Below are 17,697 nucleotides of genomic sequence, written 5' to 3' on the forward strand. Positions count from 1 at the left end.
AGGTATTAAGGAATATAGGCCAAAGGCGGGTATATGGAGTTAGGTCGCAGATCAGCCATGATCTCATTGAATGGTGGAAAAGACTCGAGGGGCTGAATGGCCTACTCCTGTTCCTATGAACTGCAGGGCTGCTCCAGAGTGATCCACAGCGGAAGCATTGTTTAAGGACACCAGTTATCTGCTCTATGAGATTCCGTGTGGCAGCATGCCTGTCATTGTATGCATGCTGCCCACAGGTAGTTGGGGTGGGTTGCGGAGTCTTGAGCCAGGTGTTCAGCGCATAGCCCTGGTCACCCAGTAGCCACCCTCTGGTTTGTCGTGGTGGCTCAAAGACTGAAGGAACAGTGGATTGGTGCAAAATAAAAGCATCATGACTGTTGCCAGGGTACCGGGCATTCACCATCATTACATGCTCAGCATGGTCGTACACCAACTACACATTCAGCGAGTGGTAACCTTCGCGGTCAGGTAATATCTCAGCATTTAGAGGTGGCGCCTGCAAAGCCACGTGTGTGCAGTCGATGGCGCCTTGCACCATGGGGAAGGCTGCTATCCTGGCAAAGCCACATGCACACTCCCCCTGCTTCTCTCTGGTCAGTGAGAAGACAATGAACATAGAAACATAGAAGATAGGAGCAGGAGTAGGCCATTCGGCCCCTCGAGCCTGCTCCGCCATTCAATGAGATCATGGCTGATCATCCAAATTTAGTACCCTGTCCCTGCCTTCTCCCCATATCCCTTGATCCCTTTAGCCTTAAGAAATATATCTAACTCCTTCTTGATTATATTTAACTAGCTGGAGTGCCCGGCGGTGCCGAGGGTTTTTTGAGGGCATATAAATGAGTTTGTCTGTCTGTGTGGGAAGGAGAGAGGGAAGGAGAGAGAGAGAAAGGGGGAAGGAGGGCGAGGGGGAAGGAGGGCGAGGGGGAAGGAGGGCGAGGGGGGAAGGAGAGAGAGGGGGAAGGAGAGAGAGGGGGAAGGAGAGAGAGGGGGAAGGAGAGAGAGGGGGAAGGAGAGCGGGGGGGAAGGAGAGCGGGGGGGAAGGAGAGCGGGGGGGAAGGAGAGCGAGGGGGAAGGAGAGCGAGGGGGAAGGAGAGAGAGGGGGAAGGAGAGAGAGGGGGAAGGAGAGAGAGGGGGAAGGAGAGGGGGAAGGAGAGAGGGGGGGAAGGAGAGCGGGGGGGAAGGAGAGCGGGGGGGGAAGGAGAGAGAGGGGGAAGGAGAGAGAGGGGGAAGGAGAGAGAGGGGGAAGGAGAGAGAGGGGGAAGGAGAGAGAGGGGGAAGGAGAGAGAGAGACAGAGAGAGAGAGGGAAGGAGAGAGAGACAGAGAGAGAGAGAGAGAGAGACAGAGAGAGAGAGGGAAGGAGAGAGAGACAGAGAGAGGGAAGGAGAGAGAGGGAAGGAGAGAGAGAGAGAGAGGGAAGGAGAGAGAGAGAGAAAGAGGGAAGGAGAGAGAGAGAGAGGGAAGGAGAGAGAGAGAGGGAAGGAGAGAGAGAGAAGGAGAGAGAGAGAGAGAGAGAGAGAGAGAGAGAGAGAGAGAAAGAGAGAGAGAGAGAGAGAGTGAGGGAAGGAGATAGAGAAGAGAGGAAGACACCCCGGGGAAGCAGCTGGACTCAGAGCCCGGCGGGTGAAGAAGGGCGGGGTGCCATTTTGTGAGGTCGGCGAGAAGTTTGAATTGTGGCGGCCGAAGGAAGAAGGCGAGCTCTCCCTCCCTCTCGCACCCCTTCACACTTTCCCTCCCTCACCCTGTCTCTCTCCCTCCCCCCTCTCTCCCTGCCGCTATCTCTCTCCCCTCTCTCTCTCCCCCTCTCTCCCTGCCCCTCTCTCTCCCTGTCCCTCTCTCTCCCTGTCCCTCCCTCACCCCCTCTCTCTCTCCCTCCCCCACCCTCCCTGCCGCTCTCTCCCCTCTCTCTCTCCACCCCCTCTCTCTCCCTGCCCCTCTCTCTCTCTCTCCCTCCCTCCCCGCTCTCTCTCTCTCTCTCTCCCTCCCTCCCCACTCTCTCTCTCTCTCTCTCTCTCTCCCTCCCTCTCTCTCTCTCTCTCTCCGTCTCCCTCCGACTCACCTCGGTACCAGAACGGAGTCAGTCCAACACCGGGAGGCCGGGTGCCCATCGCTCAGAAGCGAGCCCGGGGTTCCTCATGTTTAACCAGGCGGGCCTTTGGACCCGGTTGGCCGGGCGGCAGTCGAAGGCCTTTCGCTCCGGACTCCCGTGTCCGAGAGCCCGGTGGGTGAAGAAGGGCGGCCGCCATTTTGTGAGGTCGGCGGGAGAGAGAGTGGGGGGGGGGGAAGGAGAGAGAGAGGGGGGGGGAAGGACAGAGAGAGCCGCCGCTCCTCCGGTCGATGTGTTGCAGGCCGACCCCTGATGGGCGCCCGATCCGCTGAGCCTGAGCCTTCGCCACTGCTCCCCTGCTCGCTGTCTCTTGGGCCGCGTGGTTCTCTGTTTTCCCGCGCAGCCAGCCAGAGAGAAGAAAAACAAAAGAGATGAAGAGAGACGCGACTGAGTGAACAATCTAATTTAAAGCAGCCTCTCCCCCACTAAAAGGTGAGAGCCGGAGGGAGATTTTGCGGGTGAAGGGCGGTCGCCAGCGCTTCAGGCCCGGCTGGTCTTTAATGGCCGCCACTCACCTCAGCTCAGTTCCTGCTCGGCAGTTTGAAGGATTAGGCCCCGCCCACAAACACCATGAAACGCCCCCCAATTGGTCAACCATCACGTCACTCAACGCTAATGAGCGGTAGGATTGGTCAACCGCTAATGAGCGGATTTTTGAAAGTTTTTTGTATACTGTCCGAACAATTTTTGTCTGACCAAAAAGTAAATATGCCTATGACACTCCGCTGATCATAACCTTTCTTTTGATATAACATATGTGTAGGTATGCTCTATAACTTTTGAGTGTATAGCGGACACTCTCATTCTTCTAAACTGCAGCGAGTATAAGCCCAATCGACCCAATCTCTCCGCATACGTCATTCCTGCCATCCCATGTATCAGTCTGGTGAATCTTCGCTGCACTCCCTCCATGGCAAGAACATCCTTCCTCAGATAAGGCAACCAAAACTGCACACAATACTCAAGGTGTGGTCTCACCAAGGCCCTGTACAGCTGCAGCAAGACATCCTTGTTCCTGTACTCGAACCCTCTCGCTACAAAGGCCAACATACCATTTGCCTTCTTAACCGCTTGCTGCACCTGCATGCTTACCTTCAGCGACTGGTGCACAAGGACACCCAGGTCTCGTTGCACTTCCCCTTCTCCCAATCTATTGCCATTCAGATAATAATCTGCCTTCCTGTTTTTGCCACCAAAGTGGATAACCTCGCATTTATCCACATTATACTGCATCTGCCATGCTTCTGCCCAATCACCCAACCTGTCCAAATCATACTGGAGTTTCTCGGCATCCTCCTCACAGCACACACGCCCACCCAGCTTTGTGTCGTCTGCAAATTTGGAGATATTACATCTCGTTCCCTCGTCTAGATCATTTATATATTTTGTGAATAGCTGGGGTCCTAGGACCGATCCCTGCGGTACCCCACTAGTCACTGCCTGCCACTCGGAAAAAGACCCGTTTATTCCAACTCTTTGCCTCCTGTCTGCCAACCAGTTCTCTATCCAAGTCAGTACCTTGCCCCCAATCCCATGTGCCTTAACTTTACACGCTAATCTCTTATGTGGGACCTTATCGAAAGCCTTCTGAAAGTCCAAATACACCACATCCACTGGTTCTCCCTTATCTATTTTACCAGTTACATCCTCAAAAAATTCCAGTAGATTAGTCAAGCACGATTTACCTTTTGTAAATCCATGTTGACTTTGTCCGATCCTGTCACTGTTTTCCAAGTGCTCTGCTATTACATCTTTTATAATGGACTCTAGCATTTTCCCCACTACCGATGTGAGGCTTACCAGTCTATAATTCCCCGTTTTCTCTCTACCAACCTTTTTGAATAGTGGGGTTACATTAGCTACCCTCCAATCCATGGGAACTGTTCCAGAGTCTATAGAATTTTGGAAGATGACCAGCAATGCCTCTAGTATTTCTAGGGCCACTTCCGTAAGTACTCTAGGATGTAGATTATCAGGCCCTGGGGATTTATCGGCCTTCAATCCCATCAATTTCCCTACCACCATTTCCCTACAAATACTGATTTCTTTCAGTTCCTCCCTCTCATTAGACCCTATGTTCCCCGACATCTCTGGGAGGTTATTTGTGTCCTCCTTTGTGAAGACAGAACCAAAGTATGTATTTAATTGGTCAGCCATTTCTTTGTTCCCCATTATAAATTCCCCTGATTTTGACTGCAAGGGACCTACGCTTGACTTCACCAATCTTTTTCTCTTCACATATCTATAAAAGCTTTTAGTCAGCTTTTATGTTCCCTGCAAGCTTACTCTCATACTCTATTTTCCCCCTCTTAATTAATCCCTTTGTCCTCCTTTGCTGAATCCTAAACTGCTCCCAATCCTCAGGTTTACTGCTTTTTCTGGCCAATTTATATGTCCTCTCCTTGGATCTTATGCTATCCCTAATTTCCCTTGTTAGCCACTGTTGAGTCACCTTTTTTGTTTTATTTTTATGCCATACCGGGATGAACAAATTCTGTAGTTCATCCATGCGATCTTTAAATGTTTGCCATTGCCTATCCACCGTCAACCCTTAGAGTAACATTCACCAATCAATCCTACCCAACTCGCGCCTCATACCAGCGTAGTTTCCTTTATTTAAATTCAGGACCTTCGTCTCTGAGTCAACTACTTCACTCTCCATCTTAATGAAGAATTCTATCATATTATGATCGCTCCAACCCAAGGGGCCTCGCACAACAAGATTGCTAATTAATCCTTTCTCATTACATAATACCCAGTCTAAGATGGCCTGATCTCTAGTTGGTTCCTTGACATATTGGTCCAGGAAACCATCCCGTATACACTCCAGGAATTCCTCCTCCACAGTATTGTTACTAATTTGGTTAGCCCAATCTATATGTCGATTAAAGTCACCCATGATAACTGCTGTGCCCTTATTGTACACGTCTCTAATTTCCCGTTTAATGCCATCCCCAACCTCCGCATTACTGTTTGGAGGTGTGTATACCACTCCCACTAACGTTTTCTGCCCCTTGGTATTTTTCAGTTCTACCCATACAGATTCCACGTCATCAGAGCTAATATCCTTCCTTTCAATTGTGTTAATCCACTCTTTAACCAGCAATGCTACCCCACCTCCTTTTCCTTTTTGTCTATCTTTCCTAAATATTGAATACCCCTGGATGTTGAGTTCCCAGCCTTGGTCACCCTGGAGCCATGTTTCCGTAATCCCAATCATATCATACCCGTTTACCTCTACTTGTGCAGCTAACTCATCCACCTTATTACGAATCCTCCTTGCATTAAAACACCTCTTCTGGCATAAAGAACAATGTGTCATCTCTCTTATGCAGCAGTGGACGGCAAACTGGGAGATGTTACACATGTCACCTGCTCCAGCCTGGAAGGATCCCGACACGAGGAAATTCAGGGCCACGGTCACCTTGACAGCCACTGGCAGCGCTGTGCTTGCCCTGGTGAGAGGCTGCAGGTCTGGTTGCAAGAGGTGGCAGAGTTCTGTGAGCACCTCCTTCATAAAGCGCAGACACCTCACACACTGCTCCTGGCTCAGGCTGAAGTAAGAGAATTGCTCTCGGAAGGCCCTAGGTGGGTAGGTCCTCCTGCCGAGAGCCCTTCTCCCCCTCCTCCTTCCTCTGTGAGCAGCTTGTCCTCTTCTTTGCTGCCTCTGCTCGATCTCCCAGTCGTGCTGCAGGCCGGGGGGGGGGGGGGATGATAAATAGAGCACCCATGACTGGGAGCAAGCGGTGTGACCAGAACCCTCGAAGTCAGAACTAAGGCCTTCTCCACTTGCAGCACACCTCACCAACTTTAAACAACTCTGGAAAGCTCCAAACAGTTCCACAAAATTACACAGAGCCAGTAGAAATAAATCAGCAACTAGCCTTAGTGGTTGCTGATCCCGTTTAAATATCGCTGGTGGGGGGTCGGGTCGGGTCCTCCTTGCTGCTGAATGCGTGTTCAGCTGAGCGAGGTTAAGACAGGGTGTTCGCTCCAGTGTTGAGGACGAAAATTACAGCGCTGGCGTCAAATCAGCATTGCGCACTGATTGACATCACAAACTGCCTACTCAACATACTACCGGCACACACTCCTAACGCCCGTCCAACCGCCCTCAACAAAATGGCAGCCATCACAGCACACACGAGAAGTGTGCGCGCAGACGCCATTTTCGTCACAAAACGACACCCATAGTGCCAAATAAATCGGGTGCTATGGAACCGAATTTCTAGCCCGTAATATTTCAGTTGGTGCACGCCCCATGTTTTGAAGCTGGCGTTAATGTTGAATGATGAAAACAAAAGAAATAATAATTCAAAAATACTTTAAAGCTGTAATGGTACCAAAAGTAGCAAATCACTTCATACTTTACATTTGCACTGTTGGGAGGAACTTGGTTTGTTTGCCGGGATTATAAGTTTCATAACAATAGTCTGCTTGTGACTTCTCGGGCTATCAAGTTTACAATGTACAAAGTTTAAAAACACTTCCATTGTGGTTTATTGGTTGGGCAGGACCCAGTTTTTCAGAACTGTAAATGTGGCTGAAGCCTTGTTTTATACTACAATGTCAGCATGGTTTTCTGGATGCAGTTTATTTCTAGAAACATTTCTGTTGGATACTTGCAGTTTTTCTAATAAATGTGGCTGAAGTCTTGTTCTGTATTGCAATGTTTGCATGGTTTTCTGAATGTAGTCTGTTTCTACAGGGGAGAAAGAAAAAAAAAACAAAAAAAACAATCGCTCCACCATTGGTGGCCATGCCTTCAGCTGCCTAGGCCCTAAGCTCTGGAATTCCCTCCCTAAACCTCTCCACCTCTCTACCTCTCTCGCCTCCTTTCAGACGTTCCTTAAAACCTACCTCTTTACCACACCTGTCCTAATATCTCCTTATGTGGCTCGGTGTCAAATTTTGTTTCATAACGCTCCTGTGAAGCACCTTGGGATGTTTTACAATGTTAAAGGCGCTATATAAATACAAATTGTTGTTGTTGTATTAACAGCACAGAAACAGGCCATTAGACCCAACAGGTCCATGACGGTGTTTATCCTCAGCATATCCTTCTATTCCTTTCTCCCTCATGTGCCTATTTAGATTCCCCTTAAATGAATCTTTGCTATTCACCTCAACTACTCCTTGTGGCAGCAAGTTCCACATTCTAACCATTCTCTGGGTAAAGACGTTTCTCCTGAATTCCCCCATTGGATATTTTAGTGACGCTCTTGTATTTATGGCCCCTCTTATGGTTTTGCCCGCAAGCGGAAACATCTGCTCTACATCTACCCTATCAAACCCTTTCTTAATCTTAAAAGACCTCTTGGGAGGACTCGTAAAAATCAACATTTCATTGTGCAGTACACACGTCTGCTGCATATATGACAAATAAAATTGAATTGTAATTGCAGGCCACCCTTCAGTCTTCTCTTTTCTAGAGGAAAGAGCCCAGCCCGCTCAATCTTTCCTGATAGGTATAACCACTCAGTTCTGTTATCATTCTAGTCAATCTTTTTTGTACCTTCTCCAGTGCCTCTGTATCCTTTTTATAATATGGAGACCAGAACTGTTCACAGTACTCCAAGTGTGGTCTAACCAGTGTTCTCTACAAGTTTAACATAACTTCTCTGCTTTTCAATTCTATCCCTCTGGAAATGAACCTCGGTGCTTTGTTTGCTTTTTTTATGGCCTTTTTAACTTGTATTGCTACTGTGTTGGTGTAGGGGTTACGGGGATCGGGTGGGATATGTGTCGGTGCAGGCTCGATGGGCCGAAATGGCCTCTATCTGCACTGTGGGGTTTCTGTGATTCTGTGTGATTGTGTGTATCTGTACCTCCACAACCCTCTGTTCTTCTACCCCATTTAGACACATATTTTCCAAGGAGTGTGTGGTCTCCTTATTCTTCCTACTGAAGTCAATGGAACGGATATCGCCCGTTTTTTGCTACTGTCCAAGACGAGTTTCTACCCCAGAGTGCAGAAAGGCCCAGGTCTGGACTTTTACTTTGTTGAACAACTTGAAATTTTAAGCTATTGAGTGACGCCTCTACTTACCTCGGAAAGGATTCTGGAGACACAAGTCAGGAAGCAGCAGGAAAAATAAACAGCTGGAACAGGGAGGGTGCAAAGTGAAACTGCTCATCACCGTTTCCATTACTCAGCAGTAATGAACAATTACTAACCTAATATAAACTACTCTTTACCTGCTATAAAATCAGTGCGCATCAGTCAGAGACCTGTAACAGCAACAGGAGATTGACAAATCTTTTTCCTTCTTCTACTCTCTGAATTTCCTTCTCTCAAGAAGACACAATCTCTTGCTGGGCTACTATTCCACGGGGACCCTTCAGTACCGCAGCCAAGAGGCCATTCTTTATGTGTGAGCCTAGACCAGATGTGGCAGATGGCTATTCCACCATCACAGCTGACCCAATCCTGTCCTCACCCAACACCCCACACACCCATGGTATCCAGCAGGAACCCTGGCTGGTTTTTCCCCTCTCTGACTCAAGCAACTGAGATCCATAAGGCACCCCAATCAAAATCAGCTAACTCCGCACAAACTAGGGACTAAAGCAGTTTGTCTTCCTAGTCTAATTTGACTTGTATAAAAAGTCATTTGTTGGTCATGCAAGAGCTGTACAATGAAAACGGAGTATCCCAGTGAGGCCAGAGGCAGAGCCCATCTGAACTTGTAGTTATAACAGGAGCAATTCTAGCATACACACAATCCACATTTATTTTTATGACCAGTGCCTGGGGGAGGGCAAGATATGAAGTTCTGTTCTCACCTTTTTTTAAATGCGTTGTTTACTATTGCCTTCAAATTTATACGGTCCCCAACTTGTGAGGGTCCCCTGAAGTGGAACATGTCGATGGTCCTCAGCACAGGATGCCCTTTGCAGAAACGGCTACAACCAGAGTTAAGTAAAAAAAAAAGATATTGTCACAGATTTAGTTAATGGGTAAAAAATTACCCTAAGATTAGCAAAATACATGGAATGTAACAATTCTGCCCTCCATTCATCTCTTCCAATTAGATCCAGCCCAAATTGCATAAGCTGCTATACTTAAACAAGGGAATATACAGTTTCAAGGAGGGATGTATTAAAAAAGCAGAATTTCTCTGAAAGGGCTGCCAGTTCTATGCAGGGCTATTCTCACTTGTACATGCGAGCACCCCAAATCGATCGGTCACAGGCAGCTCACTCAGAACTCCCAGGTTAAGTCTCCTTCCCTTTGCAAACTTCCCCAAAATAGTGCACAAAGTTCCCAGCAAGTGCAACACTTTAGCTTAATAGCTAATAGATATAATTAAATTTAACTAAGCCTCAGCTCCCCATACTTAAACGGCAAAGTCAAAAAGGTATGTGGTTAGTCATCGCAAAGCAGAGTGGTTGTGTGAAATGCAATTTAACCAGCATCCTCTTATAACACCATCAGAAAAAACTCCAGATGAAGTGCATGTCATTTATAAAATGAGCTACTCCCAGAGAGTTGTGCCTTTAAATCATTGCAATCAAAAATGTTAAGTACATCAAATCACTCTTTTCCAGCTCAGCTGATTGTCTTGTGGCTAAAGGCACCATCTGGTGTATTACTAAATCATATAGACCAGAAGATCACAGGTTTGATTCTTGGGGTGTGTGGAGTTTGCTGCCCTCAGTCAATGCGGCAACTGATGGCTTTATAATTGATATTAACATCCCTGGGTTAGGCAGAGGGGGGAAAAAACATGATCCAGGGCTCCTACTCCTAATTGCTATCCAGCTGGAAAGTGATCATGTGTGGACAGAATCGGACTCAACTGAAAATGTACACCCTAACACATTAAGGATGTCTGCTTGGGCGAGTTACTGACATTCGGTGCATACAGGAGTTTTGCAGACAGCAAATAGCAAAGACCTTCATTCCATCAATTTCTGCAGAGTTTGCACCCAGGTTTTAGAGGCAAATGGACAGTGTTATCAGAGATGGCCGTTACAGGCCGTCATTGTCTTAAATCCTTTAACAATCCCAATTTAACTGTTTCTCTATGTGTGGTGGTGGACTCGCTCTCATTAAAATAGAATTCACAGTTTGTGAAATGTATTCTGGCAAGGGTCAGCATCTTCAGGGCTGGAGGGGGAGATTACTGGAAAAAGAAAATTATTCTTGGTAAGTTGAATGTTCAAACAGCAAGTGTTGTTGATATGAGGGAAGAAAAATGAAGCAGCCCCCAAGGGGCCATTTCACACAGAATGGTCCATGTATCAGGATGTGGGGATTAACAATGGTGGAGCAACAACAATAACTTTCATTTAAATAGCGCCTTTAATGTGGAAAAATGTCCCAAAGTGCTTCAGAGGCATAATTTAAAAAAAGATGCTGAGTCAAATAAGGAGATAAATGATGGTTTGATCAGAGGTCAGTTTTAAGAAGGTCTTAAAAGGAGAGGCGGAGAGGTTTAACGAGGGAATTTCGTAATTTGGGGGCTAAGCATCTGAAGGCACAGCCGACAAATGGTAGGGTGAAAGGAGGGAAGGATGCAGAAGAGGAAGGGAGAGTTCAGGGGTGGGGATTGTAGGGCAGGGGGTATTTAAACACGAGGTGTTGGGGGGACTGGGAATCAGTACAGGTCAGTGAGGACCGGGTCATGGGCAAGTGAAACTTGGTGCAGGGTGGAATACGGGCAGTAGAGTTTTGAATGAGCTGAAATTTAAAGAGGGTGGAGGATGGGAGGCCGGCCAGGAGACAATTGGAATAGTTCAGTCTGGACCTGACTGTCAAAGGCGTGGATGAGGGTTTCAACGGCAGATGGGCTGGGGTAGGGGCGGAAGCAGAGTTGCGCAACTATTAACTAATGAAATACATTCCCTTTCTTAAACTGCACATCAATATTAATGATCACTATCGCTATATTTAGGACTAAAATACAGTGCTTTGATGCTGTAATTTTTTTTAAATTGCATCCAATTTAAAATTCCATTCTCAGTTTAGATTCTGTAAATGTCCTTTAAATGGAGAGATGGCTCCATCTGGTGGGCAGTGTCAGTAGCGCCCAATTCATTAAAAATAAAAAGGAAAACTGAAAATGCTGGAAATCTGTAATCAGCAACCAATTCTGGGCCACTTTACATTTTGGAAATCATATCGTTTTTCCAGTTCCCCGCAAAGCTTTCCACGTAATAACTAATTATCCCAAAGGTTCCTAAAACATTTCCACAGTACTGTACGAGGTGATTCACCTTTCAAAAATACGGACCTAACATTTTCTCAAATGCAGAAGCTGCAAGAGTGACTTTAAATAAAAATTCCCATCCTTCATTTCCTGGCAAATGGCCTGTGGTGTTGCTCACAGTTAGTTAATAGGGGATGGGATGAGGAAAGAAAAAGGATGGAGTGAGGGAGGAGAACTAAGTGGATGGGGGATGATGAAATGGAGGAGAATAGGTGGGGGCGGGGAGCGATATGGTGATTATGGAAATTAAAAGGAATGGAGGTAAGCAAATAGGCAGACGTGATCAGCGGGAAAGGAAGGTGACCAGGAACTAGGAAAACGCATGATCCGGTGCAGCCGAGGGGATTGTAGTGCAGTAACCACTTTAAAAAATAAACCGCCAGGAAAACAGCTTCCAGATCACGTTGTTAGGGAAAATGAGGCTGTGACGTAGTATTCAGGTCACATGGAGCAGATACGGGGTAAGTGAGGAAATGGTGAGCTGGCATTATAACAATGGATGCTGGATGATGAGCACAGAAGAATACAGGGGGGTGATGGGTATGGGTAAGATGCGGGCCATTTAGGGGGTGATGCAAAGTAGAAGTACTCAGCACCAACGTCAGTGTTCTCGCTCAGGCCAACATCCCCAGCATTGAAGCTTTGACCACGCTCGATCAGCTCCAATGGACGGGTCACATCATCCGTATGGCCAATACGAGACTCCCAAAACAAGCGCTCTACTCGGAGCTCCAACACGGCAAGAGAGCCCCAGGTGGGCAGAGGAAGCGCTTCAAGGACACCTTCAAAGCCTCCTTGAAAAAGTGCTACATCCCCACCCACACCTGGGAATCCCTGGCCCAAGACCGCACAAAGTGGAAGAGAAGCATCCGGGAAGGCGCCGAACATCTCGAGTCTCTTCGCCAGGAGCAAGCGGAAGCCAAGCACAAGCAACGCAAGAAGCGCACGTCAACCCAAGCATCCCACCCACCCCTTCAACCACCGTCTGCCCCACCTGTGACAGAGACTGTAGGTCCCGCATTGGACTCATCAGTCACCTGAGAACTCATTTTTAATGTGGAAGCAAGTCATCCTCGGTTCCGAGGGACTGCCTAAGAGAGAAGAGAGACTCGGGAATGTAATAGGAGCAAAGAGGTGTTGGAAGTTAATCAAAATCAAATCAAATCAAATCAACTTTTATTGTCATTGTTAGTGCACAAGTGCAGTACAACGAAATGTAGGCTTGCGGCTCCCGAGAGTGTACATTTAGATTAAGACATTTAAACATTCAACATACATTTGGCTTGTAATACATTAACATAAACATAACCATAATAAAGTGCATTGGCAGATGTGCAGGCATTAGAGTTTATTTGTGGAGTTCAGTAGGATGACAGCCCTGGGAAAGAAGCTGTTCCTAAATCTGGTCGTACGGGTGCGAATGCATCTGTAGCATCTCCCAGATGGCAGGAGGGTGAACAGACTGTGGCTGGGGTGGGTAGGGTCTTTGATGATGGACCGTGACCTCCGTAAACAGCGTTTCTGGTATATGTGCTCTATGGTCGGTAGCCGGGTGCCGGTAATGCGTTGGGCAGTTTTGACTACCCGCTGCAGGGCTTTCCGGTCATAGTAGCTACAGCTGCCATACCATACTGTGATACAGTTCGTCAGGATGCTCTCTATTGTGCAGCGGTAAAAGTTAGAGAGGATCAGGGGTGACAGGTTACATCTCTTCAGCCTCCTTAGGAAATATAGGCGCTGCTGGGCCTTCTTCACCAGAGAGGAGGTATTGAGGGACCAGGAGAGGTCTTCCGTGATGTGGACTCCGAGGAACTTAAAGCTGTCCACCCCTTCCACCACAGCCCCATTGATGTGGATGGGGGTGTGACTTCCGCCTTTAGACTTCCTGAAGTCCACAATGATTTCTTTGGTTTTCTTGATGTTAAGGGCCAGGTTGTTATCGGCGCACCACTTCACGAGAGCAAGAGCATGTCGAGGAGGCTCAATATTACCAAGGGGCAGTAGTGGATAAAACAGGGCATCGGGGCACACAGAGCGTCGCACTGCGACACCAGACATACAATAACGGGGTTGTAGCTCCATTCTGTCCATATTTTTCCCCACAGCCATCCTGCACCCGGGCTGGATTCCTACACGCAAATGCCCTATGCCCAGCCACCTTAAAAGAAACCTACATCTATGTCTAGATCCCTCACTGTGCCCGATACCTCCCCAGCACAATCTGCTGGCATATTACACTACCTCAGTCCCACCCCTACCCAAAAGTCTACCGCCATCCCCACCCCCAAAACTAGCAGTCTGTGACCCCTGCCACCTCCCTTTCGCACAACGCTCGCATAACGTCCGACCACCTCCCACCCAAAAGCAAAAAAGAAAAGAAAAACAGAGAAAATGAAGCAGCAAAGAAGAGAGAAAGAGAGAGACAAGCAACAGTGGAGAGACAGATAAAGAAGCAGCAACACGCACATGACAGAGACAGGCAGAAAGAGATCTGGAGGGGTATACTGTTATTTTGTACAGGCTGGGCAAAGTGTAGGGAGGTGACTTGGGCAGCGAGGTCAGAGCCTCCACCCCTCACTTTAAATCGAGCGGGATCCATTTTGGGTTTGTGATCCTCCCCCGCCTGATTTTCAGCTCTATGCACTGCCTAGGGGAACAGGCGAAAATTTACCCCCATGCACTCCAACTTCCCGTGAGCAATATGTAGATAAATATATCTGTATCTATCTATATATAGATAGCTAGATATAGAGATAAACAAAGGTACATCTGGCGCACATTTTGTCGGTCTGTCACACTTCCCATGTCTCAATTTGGCTCCCATTACCACACTCCATATGCAAAGCTCTTTCAGCTGATTACTAAAATGTTGTATTCATAAAACAGATGCAAATCATAACTGTACAGGTAACACAGTACCAATCAGCAAGTAATAAGCAGCAATGAAAACTGCCAATCAGGAAGATCAAAAAATTATCAAAAATGGGAGGTCAGCAACAGCCATCAATAAACAGAAGGGAGAAGGTGAAACAATCAAATCAATGAAAATATTATTTTAAAAAACATTTTTGCCGTCTTGAAGAAGGGAGTCATTGATCGGAGTCTCATCATCAAAATTATTGGTGTCGTGTATTGATTGCGAGTTTGACACCAGTCAATACGGTAATGTAATGTGCATTGCATTATGGGAATTACCCGGGAAAAGGGCAGTCGGCCATTTTACGCAATAAAGTGAACATCGCAGTTATAAACCTGTCTGCCTGACTCTGATTTAATTCGACGTATCTACATGCTTGATTGAACGCATTAAAGCATAGATACAACATTGGCGACGAGGATAACAAACGGAATCATTTTAGATGGGTAGTTGCCCAAGTTTATTTAGCTAGGATGGAGAAGACCGGCATTCAAAATTTTGCATGCTTCGCCGAGCCAGCCACATTGGGTCCAAGATGGATGAGGTGGTCAACTTCTTTTGAGCTTTATGCCGATGGCAAAGGACTCATTATCGACGATACCTCTACAGGTGCCACAGGGGGATAGATAGAGTTCTTTGCAGCCGAGAGCGAGAGTCCCGAAGGCTGTGTTGCCTGCCCGGTGCCAGGGTTAAGGACGTCTCTTCTGGACTGGAGAGAAACTTGGAGTGGGAGGGGGAGGATCCAGTTGTCGTGGTCCATGTTGGTACAAACGACGTAGATAGGACTAGGAAGCCGGTTCTGCTGAGGGAGTTTGAGCAGCTAGGGGCCAAATTAATAAGCAGAACCACAAGGGTAAACCTGAGCCACGAGCGAATTTGGCTAGGACAAATAAAATTAGAGAGTTAAATGCGTGGCTCAAAGACTGGTGTGGGAGAAATGGGTTTTGCTTCCTGGGACACTGGCACCAGTACTGGGGCAGGAGGGAGCTGTTCCGTTGGGACGGGCTTCACTTGGCCAGTGCTGGGACTAGAGTCCTGGCGGATCATATAACTAGGGCTGTAGAGAGGGCTTTAAACTAACTAGTGGGGGGGGAGGTTCCTAGAGAGCAAATAATAAAAATGACAACAGAGAAGGTCATAGACTTAGGTAGCAGTGGGGAAATTAAAAACCAGAGCGTGTCAGGAAGGGGCAGAAGGTATGGAGTAAAAGGTAAAGTAATAAAAAGGGCAAAAGCAGGAACTAAGTGTCACAAAACATATTTGAAAGTTCTCTATCTGAATGCACGTAGCATTCGTAACAAAATAGACGAGTTAATGGCACAAATAACTACATATGGGTATGATCTTGTGGCCATTACAGAAACATGGCTGCAGGGTGACAATGCCTGGGAATTAAACATACCAGGTTATTTAACGATCAGGAAGGACAGGCAGGAAGGAAGGGGAGGTGGGGTGGCTATGTTAGTGAAGGAAGGAATCACTGTAATACAGAGAAATGATATTGGGTCAAAAGATCAGGATAATGAAACAGTTTGGGTGGAGGTAAGGAATAATAAGGGGAAAAAAACACTAGTGGGCGTAGTCTATAGGCCTCCGAACAGTGGCAACTCTGTTGGACAGAGTATCAATCAGGAAATAGTTGAGGCTTGTAATAAGGGAACATCTATAATTATGGGGGATTTTAACTATCATATTAATTGGACAAATCAAATTGGGCAGGGCTGCCTTGAGGATGAGTTCATTGAGTGTATTAGGGATGGGTTTCTTGAGCAGTATGTAACTGAACCGACCAGGGGGCAAGCAACCTTAGATCTGGTCCTGTGTAACGAGATGGGATTAATTAAAAATGTCCTAGTAAAGGATCCCCTTGGAATGAGTGACCATAACATGGTTGAATTCCATATTCAATTAGAGGGTGAGAAGGTTGGATCTCAAACAAGCGTGCTAAGCTTGAATAAAGGAGACTATGAAGGTATGAGAGCGGAATTGAGTAGAGTGGATTGGGAAAATAGATTAAAGGGTAAGACGATACATGATCAGTGGTGTACAGTTAAGGAGTTATTTTACAACTTCCAAAAAAAATGTATTCCACGGAGAAGAAAAGGGTGTAAAAGAAAAGACAGCCATCCGTGGCTAAGAAATTAAGGATAGTATTCGACTAAAAACAAGGGCATATAAGGTAGCCAAATCTAGTGGGAGGATAGAGGATTGGGAAAACTTTAAAAGACAGCAAAAAATAACAAAACGATTGATTAAGAAAGGGAAGATTATGAAAGTAAATTAGCAAAAAATATAAAAACAGATAGTAAGAGTTTTTATAGTTATATAAAAAGAAAAAGGGTGGCTAAAGTAAATGTTGGTCCCTTAGAGGATGAGACCGGGAAATTAATGCTGGGAAATATGGAGATGGCAAAAACACTGAATGAATATTTTACATCAGTCTTTACAGTAGAAGACACTAAGAATATCCCAACACTGGACAAACAGGGGGCTAAAGGGGGGGAGGAGCTAAACACGATCAAAATCACTAAGGAAGTGGTACTCGGTAAAATAATGGGACTCAAGGCGGATAAATCACCTGGACCTGATGGCTTACATCCTAGGGTCTTGAGGGAAGTGGCGGTAGGGATTGTGGATGCATTGGTAATAATTTTCCAAAACTCCCTGGACTCGGCAAAGGTCCCGGCAGACTGGAAGACTGCTAATGTAACACCCTTATTTAAAAAGGGCAGTAGACAGAAGGCTGGAAACTATAGACCGGTTAGCCTAACATCTGTGGTAGGTAAAATTTTGGAGTCCATTATTAAGGAGACAGTAACAGGACATTTGGATAATCATAATTTAATAAGACAAAGTCAGCATGGTTTTATGAAGGGGAAGTCATGTTTGACAAATTTGCTGGAGTTCTTTGAGGAAGTAACATATAGGGTGGATAAAGGGGAACCAGTGGACGTTGTGTATTTAGACTTCCAAAAGGCATTTGACAAGGTGCCACACAAAAGATTATTGCTTAAGATAAAAAATCACGGGATTGGGGGTAATATTCTGGCATGGATAGAGGATTGGCTATCTAACAGAAGGCAGAGAGTTGGGCTAAATGGTTCATTCTCAGACTGGCAATCAGTAACTAGTGGTGTTCCGCAGGGGTCAGTGCTGGGTCCCCAACTCTTTACAATCTATATTAACGATTTGGAGGAGGGGACCGAGTGTAACATATCAAAGTTTGCAGATGATACTAAGATGGGAGGGAAAGTAGTGAGTGAGGAGGACATAAAAAACCTGCAAGGGGACATCGACAGGCTAAGTAAGTGGGCAGAGATTTGGCAGATGGAATACAATACTGGAAAGTGTGAGGTTATGCACTTTGACAGGAAAAATCGTAGAGCAAGTTATTATCTTAATGGCAAGAAACTGGAAAGTACTGAAGTACAAAGGGATCTGGGGGTCCTGGTGCACG

At 46.5% G+C, this 17,697-nt stretch overlaps 1 protein-coding gene across 4 annotated transcripts in view; it reads right to left on the reverse strand.

Moving 5' to 3' along the window:
* acot11a (acyl-CoA thioesterase 11a) overlaps window positions 1–17,697 on the reverse strand; it is a 101,193-nt gene that overhangs the window by 34,905 nt on the left and 48,591 nt on the right. For all 4 annotated transcript variants that reach the window (XM_085982490.1, XM_085982492.1, XM_085982491.1 and 1 more), the window contains one exon: window positions 8,895–9,014. In XM_085982490.1, coding sequence (XP_085838616.1) covers window positions 8,895–9,014 — 120 coding nt within the window. The remainder of the gene's footprint in view (window positions 1–8,894; window positions 9,015–17,697) is intronic.

The sequence above is a fragment of the Somniosus microcephalus genome, chromosome 3, assembly GCF_052327205.1.
Source record: "Somniosus microcephalus isolate GS21.2 chromosome 3, FLI_Smic_1.0, whole genome shotgun sequence".
Taxonomy (NCBI): Eukaryota; Metazoa; Chordata; class Chondrichthyes; order Squaliformes; family Somniosidae; genus Somniosus; species Somniosus microcephalus.